The 19,359-nt window shown below is 50.7% G+C and overlaps 1 protein-coding gene across 2 annotated transcripts in view; it reads left to right on the plus strand.

Moving 5' to 3' along the window:
* DENND1C (DENN domain containing 1C) overlaps positions 1 to 19,359 on the plus strand; it is a 652,034-nt gene that overhangs the window by 519,685 nt on the left and 112,990 nt on the right. For both annotated transcript variants that reach the window (XM_069604349.1, XM_069604348.1), the window contains exons 17-18: positions 1,562 to 1,602; positions 1,882 to 1,953. In XM_069604349.1, coding sequence (XP_069460450.1) covers positions 1,562 to 1,602; positions 1,882 to 1,953 — 113 coding nt within the window. The remainder of the gene's footprint in view (positions 1 to 1,561; positions 1,603 to 1,881; positions 1,954 to 19,359) is intronic.

Below are 19,359 nucleotides of genomic sequence, written 5' to 3' on the forward strand. Positions count from 1 at the left end.
TTTTTCTGTTCTTTTCTTCCTTCTCACCTTCTATTCATGACAATCTTACTTCCTGTCTCTCCGTTATTAAAGCATGAATGTCAGACCATTTTCTTGCTTTGAATCCAACCAAAACCGAAGTTCTCTTCTTTCCTGCTAATACTATTCCCCGCTCCTTCTTTTGTCTCTTTTCCTCCTTCTCTACTCCTTATCTCTACCACTGCTCGAAACCATGGTCTCTATCTCGATACTGATCTATCTTTCTCTCATAACATTTAGACCATCTCCCGCTCCTCATCTTTTTAGCATTCGTAAGTCTAGGCCCTTTCTTACATTTAACGCCACTAAACTTGTGATCTCCTCACTTATTTTCTAACGTCTATTCTATTGCTCTACCACACCTTTTGGTCTTCCTGTTTCTCGCTTAGCTCCTCTCAAGCCTGTCTTCAATGCTTCCATTCAGCTTTTAAATACACTCTCTCCTTGTAACTCTATGTCACTGTCTCTATCTTCTCTCGGCTGGCTTTCTTTCCACTCTCGCATCCAATTCAATTTTCTCTCTATTGTTTTTAAATCTCTCTATGACCTTGCGTCTTCTTATCTTTTGTGGCTTGTCTCTTTTTATCGCCCTCCTCGGTCTTATTATCAGTCCCTCACCCCCTTGCCCCCCATGTTCAATCACATTTTCCTTCTTTTACTATGCTTGCTCCACTCTACTGGAATGCTCTTCCCCTCGCCCTTCATCCTACTACCTCTTATTCTCTATTTTGCACCACTCATAAGAACCATCTCCACTCTTGATGTACGTTTGGTAAATTTTGTATAGTCTTCAAACCTCATTTTATTGTACTGTAAGTGTGTTTGGGTCATAAGGTGTGTGATGCCACTTCCACTATTGCCATGGTTTTGATTAACAATATCACTACCATATTTGTGTGAAGTGGATGACTGTGGACCCAATGATGCTGGGGCTTTTCCAGAGGCTGTGGAGCAGTGCGGGCCCTCCCCACCCGTGTACCAGTTCTTCCGCCTGCCCATAGCTATCATGGATGGCATTCACAGTACTTTATTTGGAATGAAGTAATAACACAGCCCATGACACTGTTCGCCTTCATCTTCGGTAGTATCCGTTTATTGGTTTCCATGTCATCTCTTCCTCTTCTCCTCACCCCCCTCTTCTAGAGTCCCTCCATCCTCTTCTGCCTCACCATCCTTTGGGTAGGACCCCATCGCACAGTAGCCGCTTCACTGGATAGTCGTGGGGCCAGGTAGAGGGACGGACTGGGAAAATAGGGCATATGGGGCTAGGGATAATGAGGCGTGGGGGTCAGTAGGACCGGGTGCATGGGCATCAGTGGTGCAATGTCCCCAGTGGTGAGATGGGGCATTGCTATCCTTTGCTCTCTTTTTCCTAAACCATCCTACTTCTTCCTCCTGCACCTCTCACTTTCTCCTCTCCTGCTTTCCTCTGTCATCCGCCCGCACACCACGTTTATCTCCGCCAGATTCTCTGACTCCTCGTTGCTTCTGTGACCTGTTGGTCCTTGATATCACTCCTGTTCTTTACTCTCATTCATTTTAGGACCCTCGAAGTCTTACCAGCTGTGGGTGGAGAACGTCAAGGTAAGACCAGGCACCCCCAGGAGTGTCGCGGATGGGATAACCATTGTGCGACTTGCTAAGACACCTTACCCAATATTACGACTGACTCCATAACACATGATTCAATGACAGACCTTCTCTGACACACACCTGCTTTAATATGATCACCCTCTACCTGCTTCACACACATCAGACCAACTAGCACATCTGACCCAGATGGAGAGATATATCCTGGTGGTGCCTCTGCAGTGAATCCTGTGGCAGCCTATGAGTTACCTTCCCTCTCTTTTTTCTTTCCAGAAAGGAGGCGGGGCCCTGATACACACAGTGAAGAATAAGACGAACCCTGCGATGAAGCACATGTTCAAATACGTAAGAACCTAACCCTGTGTCTTGTCTACCTTGCCTGCATGTCTCCACCCACCGATGTCTCCTCTGAAGGGAACATGGCCTTGCCTTCAAGAGGACAGCATGGTTGGATTACGTGTCCTGGATTACTCGTCCAACCCAACCACATGTCCTGGATTACTCGCCCAACCCAACCTTGTCTCCTCTGATAGGCACATGGCCTTGCATTCAGTAGGACACCATGCTTGGGTTACGTGTCCTGGATTAATCATTCAACCAAACCATGTCTCCTTTGATGGGCACATGGCTTTGTATTCAATATGACACTATGCTTGGGTTACGTGTCATGGATTACTTGTCCAACCCAACCACGTATCCTGGATTACTCATCCAACCCAACCCAACCTTGTCTCCTCTGATGGGCACATGGCCTTGCATTCAGTAGGACACCATGCTTGGGTTACGTGTCCTGGATTAATCGTTTAACCCAACCTTGTCTCCTCTGATGGGCACATGGCCTTGCATTCAGTAGGACACCATGCTTGGGTTACGTGTCCTGGATTAATCGTTCAACCAAACCTTGTCTTCTCTGATGGGCACATGGCCTTGCATTCATTAGGACACCATGCTTGGGTTACGTGTCCTGGATTACTCGTCCAACCCAACCATGTCTCCTTTGATGGGCCTTGCATTCAATATGACACCATGCTTGGGTTACGTATCATGGATTACTCGTCCATCCCAACCACGTATCCTGGATTACTCATCCAACCCAACCTTGTCTCCTCTGATGGCACATGGCCATGCATTCAGTAGGATACCATTCTTGGGTCACATGTTCTGGATTAATCGTCCAACTCAACTTTGTCTCCTCTGATGGGCACATGGCCTTGCATTCAGTAGAACACCATGCTTGTGTTACGTGTTCTGGATTACTCGTCCAATCCAACCTTGTCTCTTCTGATGGGCACATGGCTTTGCATTCAGTAGGACACCATGCTTGGGTTACATGTGCTGTAGTAATCGTCTAACACAATTTTAAGCCGTGTGCAGCTGGAACCATTTCTCTGGTTGTATCGCCTCTCCTAGTGTAATCAGGAAAGGTTTCTAATTCTTGGCCCTTAGGTGTAGTTAAGATGGCAGGAGGCTGATTTCCTCATGAGTGATGTGAGGTGGCATGTGGTTGGATGTCCTCATGAGTGAAGCAGCCATTTTGGATTGAGGGTGGATTCCCCCAGGACATCTGCAGATTTTCTGAGTTGGGGGTCGCATGGCATTGGTCAGGGTGTGCTCCCGCTTGGTTCTGGGATACTCGATTGGAGTTGGAAAGGGGCTAGGCTGGTTACACTGATTAATGGGTCAGAGTTTGTCAGTTGTAGTTTGAGCTGTGCAGTGATTCTCCATTGGTGTTTGGGTGGTGTTTGGTGTTGTGGCTGAGTGTCATTGTGCCTCTGTCATAACAAACAGACTTGTGCGATGCATTTTATTGGGCTGAGTGTCAATACCCTTTAGTATATGACATGTGATTGGTTGTTTGATTGAATGGGTCACCTTTTTTTGTGGTTTTGGGTGGTTATCTTCATAATTAAGAAGATTGCTGGTGTTTGTGCCTTGTTCCGCATTGTGTTGAGTTCCCTACATCACTTCATTTGTGGTGGATACACTGGAGCACACATTCCTGACCTGATTAGGTGAGAATGCTCGTCTGCAGAATGGTCCAGGGTAATACCTGGTTTGGGTGTCTTCAGACATCCAAGCGAAGACATCTTGGGCCTACCTTTCAATGTGTAGATAAGAATGTTGGGAGAAGGTGGTGACATCAGGGGCTGAAGACTTTGAGGAGGTGGCAAGAATTGGGCAGCCAGGAGAACACCAGGAATGAGTGGTGGACCCCAGGAGGATGACCAAACAGCTGTAGGAGGTGGAGAGGCAGTGAGTAGGGACTGGAGATTTACAGCAGGCCAGGACCGGATGGTGTGAGGAGGAACGAGATGAGATCACGAAGGCTACCATCAGCTCAGGGAGGTCAAGGGGAAGGCAGCGCCCGGGGGAGAGGAACTCCGGGCCCCAGCTTGAGCTTTATCTGCAGTTACTGGACGGGATGCAGCAGAGATTCAAGGAAGAGAATTGGCGCCACAGAGCCGTGGGCACGGGACCCAGAAAAGACTGCAAATGGTCACCACCAGCCTGGGACTTGAGAGCTTGGCAGGAGAAACCTTTCCATTTGTTCATTGTGTTTGCTTTTTGTGTGGAAGCCTATTGCTTGGCAATAAGAACCCTAAAGTCCGGTCGTTGGTGTATCCCTTCAGGCCTCTGTTACAATACTACAGTGTAATTTAGCTCCTACACACGGTGTAAGTAACATGCGAAAGATCAACGCATGTTACGTTCCCCCGCAGGAGTTTCACGGTCTGTTGCTTGCAATTGTAATAAGATATACAACACAGCTTAACCTGGACTAGATAAGATAGTGAACTTCTCCCTGTGAGTAGGTCGATAATCAGAGCCAGGTGGGGCCCTTGTTAAGTTAGTGGCGCCCATAGGACTTGATTATGGTGAGGGCAGAATCTGAACGAATCCCCTTTGAGCCTCCACTTGCAGTTATATGCTAGAAGTTCCCATCCACCAGCAGCCCCCGAGGGTGCTTCTGCCTGAAAGGTAAGCCCCCAATGGAAGGCGTCCCTGTCCAAGGCGAGCAATGCGTGGACCGTTTTAGCAGATACGTGGGGTGGCTGTTGCTGCCGATCAGACTTGCAGACCTATAACTTCCCCAGCACCAGACAATCTTCATCCATGCCGCTGTGTACCCAGGGGGCACTGGACAAGGCCTCCTAGGGCAGCAAGAGATGCCCAGCGTGATGGGCCCTAGCCCTGCAGGACACTGATCGTTCCCTTCAGTTCCTTGACAAGAAGAACTAAGCCCGCCATATTGACTCGATTCCGGCCATGGAGTGACCAAGGCAAGCCAACAAGTTGCCAAACGTTTTAGGCTACCCCGAGGATACCAGCACTTTCAATGGGTTCTTGATGGACTGTGCTATTAGCTGCCAGTCCCAGATAAGAGCTATGAACTACAGCCCGCTCGTCAACCTTAACTCTGCCCTCAAGCAATAGCAAAGCAGCGGCAGCCGCAGGTCTCTCTGAGTCATGTATTGGCGCCTGGCGTCTACCAGACATGTGTATTACATGGTCGGGTTATGGGGTATGATAGTGTCACATGGCTCGGCGGAAAAGGGGGCATGAGAGACCGTGGGAGCCTGGCAAGCGTAGGTGATGTCAACCCGGAAGTGCTACACGTTGAATCCCCCAGGGCCTCGTCCTAGACTCCGAGTGCCTGGTAGATAATGCCCCATTGAGAAACCCAAAGGTGCTCCATTGAGAAACCCAAAGGTGCCCCATTGAGAAACCTAAAAAGTGCCCCATTGAGAAACCCAAAAAGTGCCCCATTGAGAAACCCAAAAGGTGCCCCATTGAGAAACCCAAAAGGTGCCCCATTGAGAAACCCAAAAGGTGCCCCATTGAGAAACCCCCCAGATACACCTTTCTTTTCAGGTTCACAGGTGTGTGGGCTGTTGGTTTGCGAGCGGCAAAGTAGACTCACCCAGTGCATACTGGCATCCGGTACCCCACTGCTCACCCCAAATTTGTGAACAGCCAGAGTTCCAAGAAGCAAGGCAACTACCTGGGCCGCCCCACCCTCCCCCCGCGAGGGTATCCTTCCAGAGTCAGGCTGCCACCATGACAGGACCACCCGATTCCAGGATAGTGGCCTGCGACTTTATGTGTTCATCAGCGACCATTAACCCTGACCTAGGTACACGAGGGCCGGGTGAAGGGTCAACTAAGGATGACCAACCATGAAGCCCAAACAGGGGCGCATCCGCAACCACATGTGAGTGTAATTACCCAAGGGCCCCGATATAAAAAGGGCCCAACACAAGCAGTTGTGTGGGAGTTTGGAGGCGAAAAGAAGGAGTGAGAAAGAACAGTGAGAAGATGGGACAGGCCCAATGTGTAGGAGGGGCAGAGGAGGCTGGAGGAGAGAAGTGGAGCGAAGCAGTGGGGATGAGAATAAAGACTCAACAGGGGGCGGGGGAGGGAACGAAGTGGGGGCTGGCCAGATCCAAGTATTCCCTATCTTGGCCAATCAAGAGGGTTAAAGAACAGAGGGAAAGAAACGAAATGGGAGGCGGGCCCTTTGGGTCTTACCCGGTGAAAGGTCAGAGGAAGCTGGGCGGAGACGACTGGAAGCCTGATTCGCCGGTGGGTGAGAGTTGATAGGGCCAAAGCCTGAAGGCTCTGATGAAGCAAAAAATAGCCATCCACCAGCCACACTAAAGAAACACGTGCCGGTACAGCGGTGCCACGGAGAAGCTTCTGGGCCACATTGGTCCTGGTGCAGGGTTATTATGACGATAGGCTGAAAATTCACCAAGTACGATCGAGAAGAATTTGAAGGTCACTCTAGGTTGCATTAAAAACCCAGGAGGCAAGTGAGCGGACCCAGGAACCGTCGGGGACTTTGTGTTGCTATGGATATTGGCATGACGTCACGACTTTATCACAGGCTGACCTAGTCTTCTGAACATCCCCTGCACTTAACATTTCTCTTGCACTCACTGTTGGGGGTTGGTCCTAAACCCCCTTGCGATGCCCGTAAGCCCCCGGCGAGCACAGACTCACACCACACACGTCTGCACTGCTCGGGCTTCCCGGTCACACTGATGCGGCCGGGAACGCCCCGTTTATTTATACTGCACACGGCGGCATGCAACGTCACGCCGCCGCGTGTGCGTCCCTTCACGGGGCAGCGCCACACTCCTCCTTTTTCGGGAGGACAACAACAAATACTTTAATGATACACACTGCAAACCAAATAACACTATTGATGCAAACACTTAATAACAGCTTCCCCACACGGCCCTTTATTAGCATCCACCCGGGTCCCCTTACTTAACAGTCCACGGCCTCAGGCCGATCAGATAAGTGTCCCAGCACGTAATCGCGGCGGTGAGCGTGTTTCCCTCGCCCAGCCCTCTAGGGGTACCTCCCGCTCACCTCCGGCACGGGTAGTCTGTCCACAGGCATTCCCTGGGCAGGGGACTCAGGTGGGCGCGGGGTCTCTCCTCTGTCCTCAGGGGTCTCCATCAGGTCCGGATCAGGGGGAGGGTCAGTTCTTGGATCTCCTAGCTTCTTAAAGAAGCTCACGTTAAGGGTGACAGCTGATCTTCCGCCCGAGGCAGTCACCATGGATCCCTTGACCACCACGACATCCAACGTCTCCGGCTCGTAGGGAAGGGAGAGCTTTCCATGGGGGTGTCTGTTTCAGATGAGGACTTCATCACCTGGCTCTAGACGCTGCGGGCGAAGCCCCCGCCGTATATTTTCCTGCTCAATCCTCAATCGATTGTCCACCTCTACCTGTTGGTCATCTATCACCCCCGGCTCCTTCTCCCCCACCTCGGGCAGCAAACCCCAAGGGCACCGCTTGAAGAGAGCCTCCGCCGGAGCCTCCGCCGGAGCCACTCCTGTAGAGGCATGTGGGGTGGTGCGGTACACCCGCAGGAACTGATAGAGGGCTCTCTGGAGGGACTGGCCCTGGCCTTGGGCAATCCTGAAGGTCTTGTTCAGTGTCTCATTAGCCGTTCGGCTTCGCCATTACGCCCTTGGCCATAGGGGGGTGATCTTCCTATCCTGTACCCTGCCTGCAGCTCTCCATCAGTTCCGAGAACCGCTCACTCTGGAACGGCACCCCGTTGTCAGAGCACAAGGTGTGGGGGAAACCATGGGCCACAAACACCTTCTCCACGGCCACCACCACATGCTCGAAGGCCACCGACTCCACGAATTCCACCTCCGGGTACCTGGAATATTTGTCGACGATAACCAAGAAGTGGGTGCCCATCGTTGTAGACCCGAAGTCCGCATGGACCACCTCCTAGGGTCACGTCCCTCGAGGCATCGCCTCTATGACTGGCTCTTGCTGCAGAGGAGACGCCACCTGACACCGGACACAGGCCGCTACAAAGTCATCCACCTTCCGCTCAAATTCTGGGAGCCATACTTTCAGTCGTAGCCTGGCCTTGGTCTTTGCGGCACCCTGGTGTCCATGGTGAGCAAGAGTGATCACGTCCTTCACCTTGGACTGAGGCACGACAATGCGATCACCTCTGAGCAGCAGGCCGGATGCTGAGAATGATAGTTCCTCCCTGACCTTCCACAGCTGCTCTAGTTGCGTCTTGGCCTCCTGAGTGCACCCCGCCAGGGACTCCAGCACCGACTTCCAAGAGCCCTGCTGCATGGACTGTCTCAGGATTTGGAAGCACTCGTCTCCCGCTGCTGCTGCCTCGAGCTCCCCCAGGGGAATCGCATTCAGCGTGGCCGCCTCCACTACCATGCGGACATGGTCATCAGCCTCTCAGCACATGTGTCCTGCTCTTCTCCCCCATGTGCACCCGGGTGCCGAGATAGATAGTCGGCCGCGTTGTTTGCCCCTGGCCGATACACCAAGGTGACCCGGTACTCCAGGAGAGCGAGCATCCACCGCTCGATCCCTGCCGGCGGCATGGACGACGACCCAGCCAGGATGGGAAGCAGAGGCTTGTGGTCCATCACAACTGTCACCGGGCGCCCCAGGACATATAACCTGAAATGTCTACAGCCCCAGAGCACTGCCAGCACCTTGCGCTCAATTTGCGAATACCTCTGCTCCGTCTCCGCCAGCGCCTTACTGGCGTAGGCCACCGGGCGGACACCCCCATCACGACCAATCTGAGTTAGCACGGCGCCCAGGCCAAACGGGCTGGCGTCCACAATGACTTCCAACTGAAAGGCAGGGTCAAAGAACGCCATTGTGTCTTCAGCCGCCAGTGCACCCTTGATGTCCTCAAACGCTGCTTGGTCAAGTGGGCCCCATTGCCAGATAGAGTCTTTCTTCGTCTGGGCCCTGAGTGGTTCCGATCTTTAGGCAAGATTTTGAATAAACCGTCCACAGTACATGACCATGCCGAGGAAACTGCTCACATCAGACACTGACTCAGGTGGCTGCGCCTTTTTAATGTCCTGGACCTTCTTGGGGTCTGGTGACACCCCTCCCTCTTTAAACACAAAGCCGAAGAACTCGATGGACGGGTTCACAAACTCACATTTTTCCTTGTGAAGGGTGAGGCCCAACGACTGCAGCCTCTCAAAAGTCTTTGCCAGCCTCCGCAGATGGTCCACCTCCGTCCTGGCAAACACCAGGATATCATCACTGATGTTCAAGACGCCCTCCATGTCTGCGAGGGCGCCCCGGATGATATTCTGAAAGACCTCCACTGCCGAGGACACGCCAAAGCTCAGTCTTTTATAGCGGTACAGTCCCCGGTGTGTTGTAAACGTGGTGATGTACCTTGATTCCGGGTGTAGGACCACCTGATGGTAGCCTGCTCAGAGATCCAGCTTGGAGAAGAAACGAGCACCCTGTACTTCGGCAATAATGTCATTAATTGTTGGAGTGAGGTGCCTTTCCCTCTTGATGGCTTTGTTCGGCAGCCTCATATCGACACAGATTCGGACGGCATCTGGATTGTTTGGGTTTCCTTGCCACAACAATCGGGGACACCCAGGGAGTCGGACCCTCCACCTTCTCAATTATGTCGAGGTTCACAAGATTGTCCAGCTCCTTGTCCACATGTTCATGAAGGTGAAAGGGTGCCCTGCGATGTTTTAGGGCGATGGGCTGCACTGAGTCATCTATATGAAACCTCACCGGGTCACCGGCCATCCGTCCGATGCCCTTGAATAGGGCGGCATACTTATCAAGCAGGTCGTTAATGTCCTCCACATACACCGAGTACGCAAAACTGACGATGCGTAGGGCCTCAGCCGCCGCACAGCTCAACAAGGTGTTTGTGCTGACCGGCGTCACATAGAATCGTGCAGTGATCTGTGAGCCGTCGTGCTCCACCTTCGCCACAAAGGCACCGTCCAGTGGGATGGGTCCCAGACCCCCGAAAGCAAAGTGTGACCAGTTTGGGAGGCATGTCCATGGCGTTGTAGTGCCCACGGGCCATCACATTGACTGACGCTCCCGTGTCGACCAGGACCGGGACTGGCGACTTGTTGACCTCCACCACACACCTTGGCTGTCTTCTGTTCTTCCCTTTCAAGGCTCCCACACTGGAGACAAAGAAGATGTTCTCTTCTTCCTCTTCGTCTACCTCCTCCACCTGGGCATCTTCTTCACTCTGGTCCATCTGGGCAATGTTTGGCGGGCGACTCTGGCGAAATCGGGACCCGGCGGGCCTCTAGGCACCATCACGGGCAGGGCTGCTTTGCACACCCGGGAGAAATGATCAGGCAGCCCACACCTTCCACATGTCTTTCCAGCCGCTGGGCATTCTGTCGGGTGGGGAAGGTCATACCCACACTTCTGGCAGGACTCACCCGCTCTTCAAGCTCTGTCGCGGGGTCCCACACAAGGTCTTTGGATGCCTCTGCCACCTCGCCACGTGACACACACCTCCTCTGTCTTGACGGAGCGCGATCCGGCCTCCATCCTAGCTGCCCGAGCCTCAGACACCTCATGGTGCCGCCCTAGCTCCAGGATGCGTGACAACGTGGTGCCGGGTTCTCTTAGGACCTGTCTTCTGAGCTTGCCCGAGGAGCATGCCTGGATGAGCATGTTTGACTAATATGCTTGTGTACATTGTGCTAAGCTTTTTTTTTCTTTACAATGGATGAGCATTGTTTTTATCATATCGTCTGCATCACCCCATGCACAGGCCAGCGACAGGCACTTTAGACGTCCATAGAAGGTGTCCAAAGTCTCATCTTCCTTTTTTGGTTTTGCGGACAGCATCACAAATCATTTGTAGTCCGAGTTGGCAAGGGGCAGAAAATGGGCCTGGAGTGCTGCCTTTGCCGCCGCATAGGATCCATCCCCTGGTGGAAGTGACTCAAATGTTTCCTGGACCGAAGGTCCCGCCGAGTACAACATGGTTGCTAGCATGCTGTCATCATCCGTCACCTGTGCGGCCCTAAAGTACATGTCAAGGCGGCGACCCACCTCCTCCACCTGAGCCCCAAACTGGATGGCGGGCCCGAGATGTCAAATTCAGGGATGGGCTGCAGGGCTGCATGGGCTCGTGCCTGGGCCATGATACGATGTCCTGGCTGAGCAACGGGTTGCACCACTGGCTGCGCCTGAGGCACTGGAGCCTGACCTCCTGCTTGAACCTGAGGAGGCTATTGTAGAGCTGCTGGTTGTCCGCCATCCTGAGGTGGCTGCTGCGGAGCTGCGGGTTGTCCGCCGTCCTGGGGAGGCTGCTGTTGGGCAGCTGCTAGCCCACCGTCCTGAGGAGGCTGCTGGTGTACTGCTGGCAATTCCCCTTCCTCATCACTAGTCCCACTCATGGGCGTGAGCGCACAGGCACCCCCAGCGTGAAGTTTGGGGGCCACAACTCAGCTCCCACCACCACAGTCCAGACACACACACCCAGGCAAATGAAAAGTCCAACCTGGGAGCGAGGGAGACAGCAGCAGAGTGTCCCCCTACACAAACAGCTTCATGCACAGCCACAGCAGCTGGATGTGATGTTGAACAGAATGAAGAAAACGGAATATCCACAGCTGCAGCAGTCCTTCCTGATGATGAAGAGGATGAAGAAGAATAAAATCCCCAACCTGATGATGAAGAGGATGAAGAAGAGTTTACTCCTCAGCTGCTGCAGCACCTTGTAGGCACAGGAGTTCCACAAATTGAGTCAAAGAGAATTAGGGCTATGCAGGCCCAGCCAGTATACCCCTTCTCCTCACTTACACTCGACGTAGGAGGCCCAAAATTCAAGAAAAGTCAAAAACGTGGGCATGGGCATGGGCATGCAGGTGTAACTGCCTGCAAGGAGTGTGTCCAAAAATTAGGCCTGGATGCCACTCACCGCTCAAACCGGAGCTCGGTGAAGTTCCATGGCCAAAATTCAAAATGGCCACAAGCCGCGTGTTCGATGCACGGCCTACGGCATGAAACGAAACGTGATCACAATTCCGCTTCAGGAAAAAAATTGCTAGTTCTATCACCGCCGGGCCCAGGCATCATCCCCACTTCGTCGCCACTGTTGGGGGTTGGTCCTAAACCCCCTTGCGATACCCTGTAAACCACCGGCGTGCACAGACACACACAACACACATGTCTGCACTGCTCGGGCTTCCCGGTCACACTGACACAGCTGGGAACGCCCCGTTTATTTATACTGCATGCGGCGGTGTTAGGCAGAAACCTGTGCAGTTCCCTTGGGGAACACTGCAAAAGATTTAAGACTACAGGTATAGCAGTAAACCCACTTGGTAGCAGTCCGCACCACCCAGATTTACCTGGTAGCTGTGGCTGAGCAGTCAGACTTCCCTCAAGAAGAGTTAGGCAGTATGTAAAGTATACACAATAGGTACTCAAATACAATAGCACAAGCAAACACTGACCAGAGCTTGGTTTCAAAAGTATATAGTTATTTATTTATTAAACACACATAAGTTGAAATCACTCTAGCAAAATATAGTAAAAACACTTCATACACAGTTATAATGAAAGCAGTTCCAACCCTTACTCCTATCTAGACAACTCTAAGTTAACACCACATAATTAAAACAGAGGTGAGCGCTTAACGTTAGATGACACTCTAGTAGGTTCAAGAAAGGGATAAAAAAAAAAACAGAAATGGGTTAAACACACCACTCTAAGGTCCAGAACACTTGCAATAGGCTCAAAGAAGCACAAAGTCACAGGTGAGAAAAAGTCACTAGGCAGGGCCCACTCTTAGAGTAGCCGGAGCGAAAATGTGCCCAAGATCACACTGTTATTAGGGATTCAAAGTCTTGCAAAGAGTTAGAAAGAGTTTAGAGTGGCTTAGAAAGTTTAGCCAGGGTGTCCCAGGCACTCCCAGGGTCGAAAGCCGGGGGCTAAATCTACCCCGTACAGTCGGTGGCAAGGGAAGCCAGGCGGAACACGGTACCTTAAGCGGAAAGGATCCTCCAGCGGTGGCAGTTGTTCCAGGCAGTGGCAGCAAGGCTCGACGTCGGTCAGGGGAGAAGAAGTTCTCGCTGAAGAGCAGAAGAAGAAGGTCGTTGCACTGCCCGGGAAGAAACCAGCCGCGGAGTCCTCCGGTTAAAGGGTTGTACCGACTTTCGCGGTTAGGGGTAAAAGTGTGGTATTCCGGTTGCCGGGGTGCTTGGCACGGGCAAGGCGGCCACGAGATACCTCGAGAAGCGAAAAGAAGGTGAAAACTGGTTGTCCCCACCAGTCAAGGGAAGGAGCCACTCCGTTAAGAGTTCTCCTCGGTCGTCGGGAAAAGTGGTGAGACGGTTCAGCAGGGCTCCACCGGGTGGTGTCGTCGAAGCAGGTCGGCTCAGCTCTTCCCTCGTCGGATTCTTGGTCCTGTGGCGACTTCTGAAGTTCCAGTCCCCAAAGCCCTGCTTTTATGCAGCAAACCCCCATTCACCCAGCCTAGCTGTCACTCAAACATGCTAAGTGGTGAGCCGGCCGGCTCACCACTTGGGCCAATCAGGACGGAGTGCGACTTGAGTTACCAAGGTAACTCAGTCCAGGGTGCCTAAATCCCCCTCCACCCCTCCTAAGTACCCCAGACAGAGTGGCACCACTTTGGAGGGCTTCTGTGGAGAAGCCCGCCAAAAGTGGAACAAAGGGCTCCACTTTGGGTCAGAGTTACAGAGGCGAACGCCAACGCCATTTTAGAATCAAGTTTTGGCAAAAAGTCCCAACCGGAGTTATAATAATAAATATATAAACGGCGGTATGTTTAAGGCTACCGTAAATAAATAATTAAATGTGTTAGCCTAAAACAATGGGAAATCCCATAGGGAAATATTCGCGGTCGAATATAAAAAGTAGTTTCCACTGCCACCAGCCAAAACTCGATCAGGGGGGACGGAGACGTGCCCCCTCGACTAACAGACCCTGGGGCAATCGAATTGCCCCAGCCAGTACGTCCACAATATGATGGTTTGTACTGGTTCTGTTCAGGATTCAAGACTAGCAAAGTCTTTGGTGACTTTACATGCCCTGGGAGACAGTAGTCAGTCCCAGGGTATGGAGTCTATGTTGGGGAGTCCCTAGGACACCCCTGGGTCACGGCACAGAGGGTGTTGTGTAACCCATATCACAAAAATACATGAGGCCCTATGGAGTAAAAGACCCCATAGCCCATTCAACACAAGGTTTAACCAAGAAAACACACTTCAACATGTCCAAGAGTGAGGGTAAAAGAGTCTCACTCTTGGCAGGAGAAAAAAAGAAACCCCAGAAATCCAGCAAAGCTGCTGGGGGACTCACTAGGTAGGGAAATTCAGCCTAAACAGAGAATTCTCCTTAACACTCGCCCCCCCCAGACTAAGGGACAGGAGGATTTAATCCACTCCTGGATGAACCTCATACCTCTAGTCGATGATATACATCCTAGAGAGTCCATCAGCATTTTGATGGTGACACCCTGACCTGTGCTCAATGGTGAAATCAAACCCTTGCAGGCAGATTGACCATCTCAATAGTTTTGGATTTTCCCCTTTCATTTGCATTAACCATCTCAAGGGTTGGTGGTCAGTCTGAATAACAAAAGTAGAACCATACAAGTATGGCCTAAACTTCTTCAGTGCCCACACAATAGCAAAGCATTCTCTTTCGATAGTTGCCCACCTTGTCTCAGGATCCTTCAGTTTCCTACTGATGAAGCAAATGGGGTGCTCCCTACCCTTCTCATCCAGTTGGCTTAGAACTGCACCTATACCTACATTGGAAGCATCAGTTTGTACAATGAAAGGTTGGTGGTAGTCAGGAGCTCTCAATACTGGAGCTTGGCAAAGAGCTCTCTTCAGTTTTTCAAAGGCCTGATTGCACTCCTCATTCCATTTTACCTTTTTAGGGAATTTGGGAGAGGAGATTACATTCAGTGGAGAAGCTATGGTCCCATAGTTCTCAATGAAATTCCTGTAATATCCAGTGAGGCCTAGAAAAGCTCTCACTTGGGTTTGAGTAGTTGGTGTTGTCCAATTTTGCACAGCTTCAATCTTGCTGGGCAAAGGCCTTATTTCTCCACCTCCTACCTCATGCCCAAGGTAGACCACTTTACTTTGACCAATCTGGCACTTACTGGCTTTGATTGTCAAATGGGCCTGTTCCAGAGCCTGCAACACATGTCCTAGGTGGCTCACATGTTCTTCCCAGGAGTGGCTGAAGACTGCAATGTCATCCAAGTATGCCATGCAGAAATCTTCCATCCCAGCCAGAACTTGGTTCACCATCCTTTGGAATGTGGCAGGTGCATTTTTTAATCCAAAAGGCATGACCTTAAACTGGTACAAGCCAACTGGGGTTGAAAATGCAGTTTTCTCCTTGGCATGGTCTGTCAGGGCTATTTGCCAATAGCCTGACGTTAGGTCAAATGTGCTGAGGTACTTGGCTGCACCAAGTTTATCCACCAACTCATCTGTCCTGGGCAAAGGGTGGGCATCAGTCTTGGTGACTGCATTTAGAGCTCTATAGTCCACACAGAATCTCAAGTCTTTGGATCCTGCCTTTGGTACTAACACAACTGGGCTAGACCATGGACTGGTAGAGGGCTCTATTACCCCGAGATCAAGCATCTTCTTGACCTCTCCTTTGATGTGGGTTCTGATATGTTCTGACATTCTGTACCCTCTGCTTTTGACTGGCAGACAGTCACCAGTGAGTATCTCATGCTGGCCCCAAGGGGTCAAGCCTGGTGACAGTGAGAACAGGGAGGCAAACTGATTTAACATAGATTTGCACTCCTCTTGTTGCTCAGGTGTCAGGTCTGAAGAGAGATTGACTCCTTCAACTTTTTCATCTAAAGGCACACCTCTGAGGAGATCAGGGAGAGATTCACTCTCTTCTTCCTCTGCAGCTGAAGCTAGAAGCAAGGCTCCTACATCAGGCCTGGAGATGTATGCTTTTAGTCGGTTGGTGTGGAAGACTCTAGGAGCTTCCCTGGGTCTGCCCAGATCCACCAGATAGTTGACCTCTCCAAGTTTTCCCACAATCTTGAAGGGTCCCATCCATTTGTCTTGCAAGGCCCTCTGCCTTGTTGGAAGCATAACTAGAACTAGCTGGTCTTGAGTAAACTCAACCATGTTAGCCTTCTGGTCATGCCAATGTTTGACCAGAGCTTGACCAGCTTTCAAGTTGTCACTTGCTTCTGCCATCATGTGCGACATTCTCCTCCGGAGACCTATCACATAGTCAGTCACTCTGACTGGCTTGGGGGGAGGAGCACCTTCCAATCCCTCCTTAATCAGGGCCAATGGACCTCTGACTGGATGGCCATAGAGAAGCTCAAAGGGAGAATAGCCTACTCCCTCCTGAGGGACTTCTCTATAAGCAAAGAGAAGGCATGGCAGTAGAAGGTCCCACTTTTTCTTAAGGGGTTCCTCTAAAGCACCTATCATGCTCTTCATGGTTCTGTTAAACCTTTCAACCAACCCGTTTGTCTGAGGGTGGTATGCTGTTGAGAACTTGTAAGTAACTCCACAGGTTTTCCACATGGCTTTCATGTAGTGGGACATAAAGTTTGATCCCCTGTCAGAGATTACTTCCTTAGGAAACCCAACCCTGGTGAAAATACCAAGGAGGGCCTTAGCCACAGCCGGAGCTGTAACAGTCCTCATAGGAATTGCCTCAGGGTACCTAGTAGCATGGTCTACTACAACAAGTATAAACCTGTTGCCTGAGGAGGTTGGAGGATCAAGGGGACCAACAATGTCAATCCCTACCCTCTCAAATGGGACTCCCACAACTGGGAGAGGCACTAAAGGTGCCACATTCTTGGAACCAACCTTACCAGAAGTCTGGCAGGTATGGCAGCTCTTACAATATCTATCTACTTCAGCCCCCATCTTTGGCCAATAAAAGTAGAGTGAGAGCCTTTCCTTGGTCTTCTTGAAACTCAAGTGACCAGCCAAAGGTATCTCATGGGCTAGTTGTAAGAACTGTTGTCTGTTCTCTTGTGGGACTACAAGGCGTTTGTAGTCTCCAGGTTCAGACTCAGTCGGTTCACTGTAGAAGAGGCCATCTTCCCAGTGTAACCTATACTTCCCAGGCTCTTGCCCATCAGCTTGAGAAGCTGCCTGGTGGCGGAGACCTTCCAGAGTTGGACATTCTCTTTGCCCCTTACGAAAAGCTGCCCTGCTAGGCCCACCTTCTGCCAGTAAAGACTGCAGCTCAGGATGGTCCTCAGGGTCCAAATCTCCAATAAGGTTGGGGCCTCCTTCTAGCTCTTCCTCAGAGTCTAGCTCAACCACACAGGGTTGTACCTCCCTCTCAGCCTCAGCTGGAGGTGGAGTTACAGGTGTAACTTTGGACAACCTAGGGGAAGTCCTTGTTGGAAGCACTGGAGTGCTTGCTGCTGGCTTTTTCCTAGGAGTCTTGGGTTGCCCCTTTGCTCCTGATCTGGTTGATACTGCAGTAAGTTGCTCCAGTGGGAGAGGAGTGATTTCTGTCATCATCTCCTGAGATAACCCTCTCAGGGTTTTCTCTCTTGCAGGTTTTGTGAGCTCCTGTAACCTTTTGCTAGGGGGTCTGGGGGTATGTGACACAACTCCAAGAGCTTTGAGGTCATTACCCAACAGAACCCTACCTGGCACTTCACATTGTACACTGACAGGTATTTTTACAGCCATATCATTACATTGGATGAGAACTGGTAACTGGGGACACATCTGCACAGGCCCACCAGCTAACTTGGTGAGGCATTTGGGTGCCTTAGCAACATCCTCTGCCTTGAAAAATGATTCATCCACCACAGTTATGCTGGCTCCAGTGTCCCTAATGGCAGGAGTCTCCTGACCATTCACCTGGACACTGTCCTTATAATACTCTTTAGTATTATCTGGGATAGAGTTATAGACATCTAAATTCTGTTGTTCCCACAACCCCAGAGAGACTAAAGAAACACTAGCTGAGACTCCAGTGGGTTCATCAGCTAGTAATAGAAAGTTTCCACTTGCCATATGTACTTCCTCTTCTGGAGCGAAGGCTAAGGAGGCAAGCTGGACCCCTGAAGGTTTACCCTTACATCTGGGATCTCCTTTCACATGGTCAGTAGCCTTACAAACAAAGCATGAGCCAAAGGCTCGCTGGAATGGAGGCTTGTTCTGACCTCCTTCTGGTCTGGGACCAGGAGGTACACTAGCCTGATTTGGTTTCCCTTGTGGCTTACCCTTATAGTTTTGTTTGGGGCCCTCTTTGGAATTTGTAGTATTAGAATTCTCTTTGGAGTCCTTTTTGGGCTGTTTCTCCCCATCCTTCTTCTGAGTGACCCCAGAATCCTTGTGAGTGGCCCTGTTGGCAACCCACAAGTCAGCAGCCTTAGCTAGTTTCCGGGAATCTAATTCCCTGGAATCAGCCAAGTGTTGTCTGAGCTCAGGAGAGCAGGCATCATAAATAGTCTCCAACATAAACAAATTCTTCATACCTTCATAAGTGTTCACCTTGTAACCCCTAATCCATCCCTCTAAGTTTTTCAAACATTCACTCACCCAGGTAGCCCAAGGGGTACCATCATGCTTTTTGAGGCTCCTAAACCTCTTAAGATACTGGGAAGGGGTCTTCCCAAACCTAGCTATCAAAGCTAGTTTCACACATTCATAGTCCTTCCTATCCTCCTCCCCCATCTCCATTACCACATCAGTTGCAACAGGGGGAAGCCTAGAGAACAACCAGGTGAGTAAGTCATTTCCTGTGATGTTCTGGAGCCCATGATTATATTCAAACAGAGACAACCAATCCAACACATCCAACTTAGGCTCATACATACCAATCAATTCTTTAGGCATCCGGGGTCTTTTAGGACTGGAACTTCTAGAGGAGCCAGAGAGAGAAACATTCTCAACAGATAATTTCTTCATTTCTAAGTCATACTTGAGCTCCATTTCCCTTAGCCTTAGTTCTTTGTCAGTTTGAGCATTAAGTTTCTTATACTCCAATTCTAGTTTCATTTTCTCCAGTTCAAAGTACTGAGGACTAAATGTGGGACCTGGTAAAGGTCCAGTAGGTACAGCAGGTAGAGCAGGCAGAGGCCTAGGGGGGACAGTCACAACAGCCTCACCCTCCTTTTCTGACTCTTCCTCAGAATCATCAACATTTTGCTCCATGTTAACTTCAATACTGTCATCTACAGTTGCTGGAGTGATAGGTTCCTCTGAACCATCACCCAGACTTTGGTTAGCTAACAATCTTTCAATCAGCTCCATTTTCTTGCCCTTAGTCAGGAGATCCTTATGTTTACAGAGCACTCTTAAACAATCAGCAGTTTTGGCTGCAAGGGACTCTTGACTATAGCTTTCTATAACTGACATGTTAGAGGTTTACTTTTACAGTGCTAAGCTTTGTGGTTAGTTGCACTAAGGTATTTAAAGCACAATAAA

The sequence above is a fragment of the Ambystoma mexicanum genome, chromosome 3q, assembly GCF_040938575.1.
Source record: "Ambystoma mexicanum isolate Mex_15411 chromosome 3q, UKY_AmexF1_1, whole genome shotgun sequence".
Lineage (NCBI taxonomy): Eukaryota > Metazoa > Chordata > Amphibia > Caudata > Ambystomatidae > Ambystoma > Ambystoma mexicanum.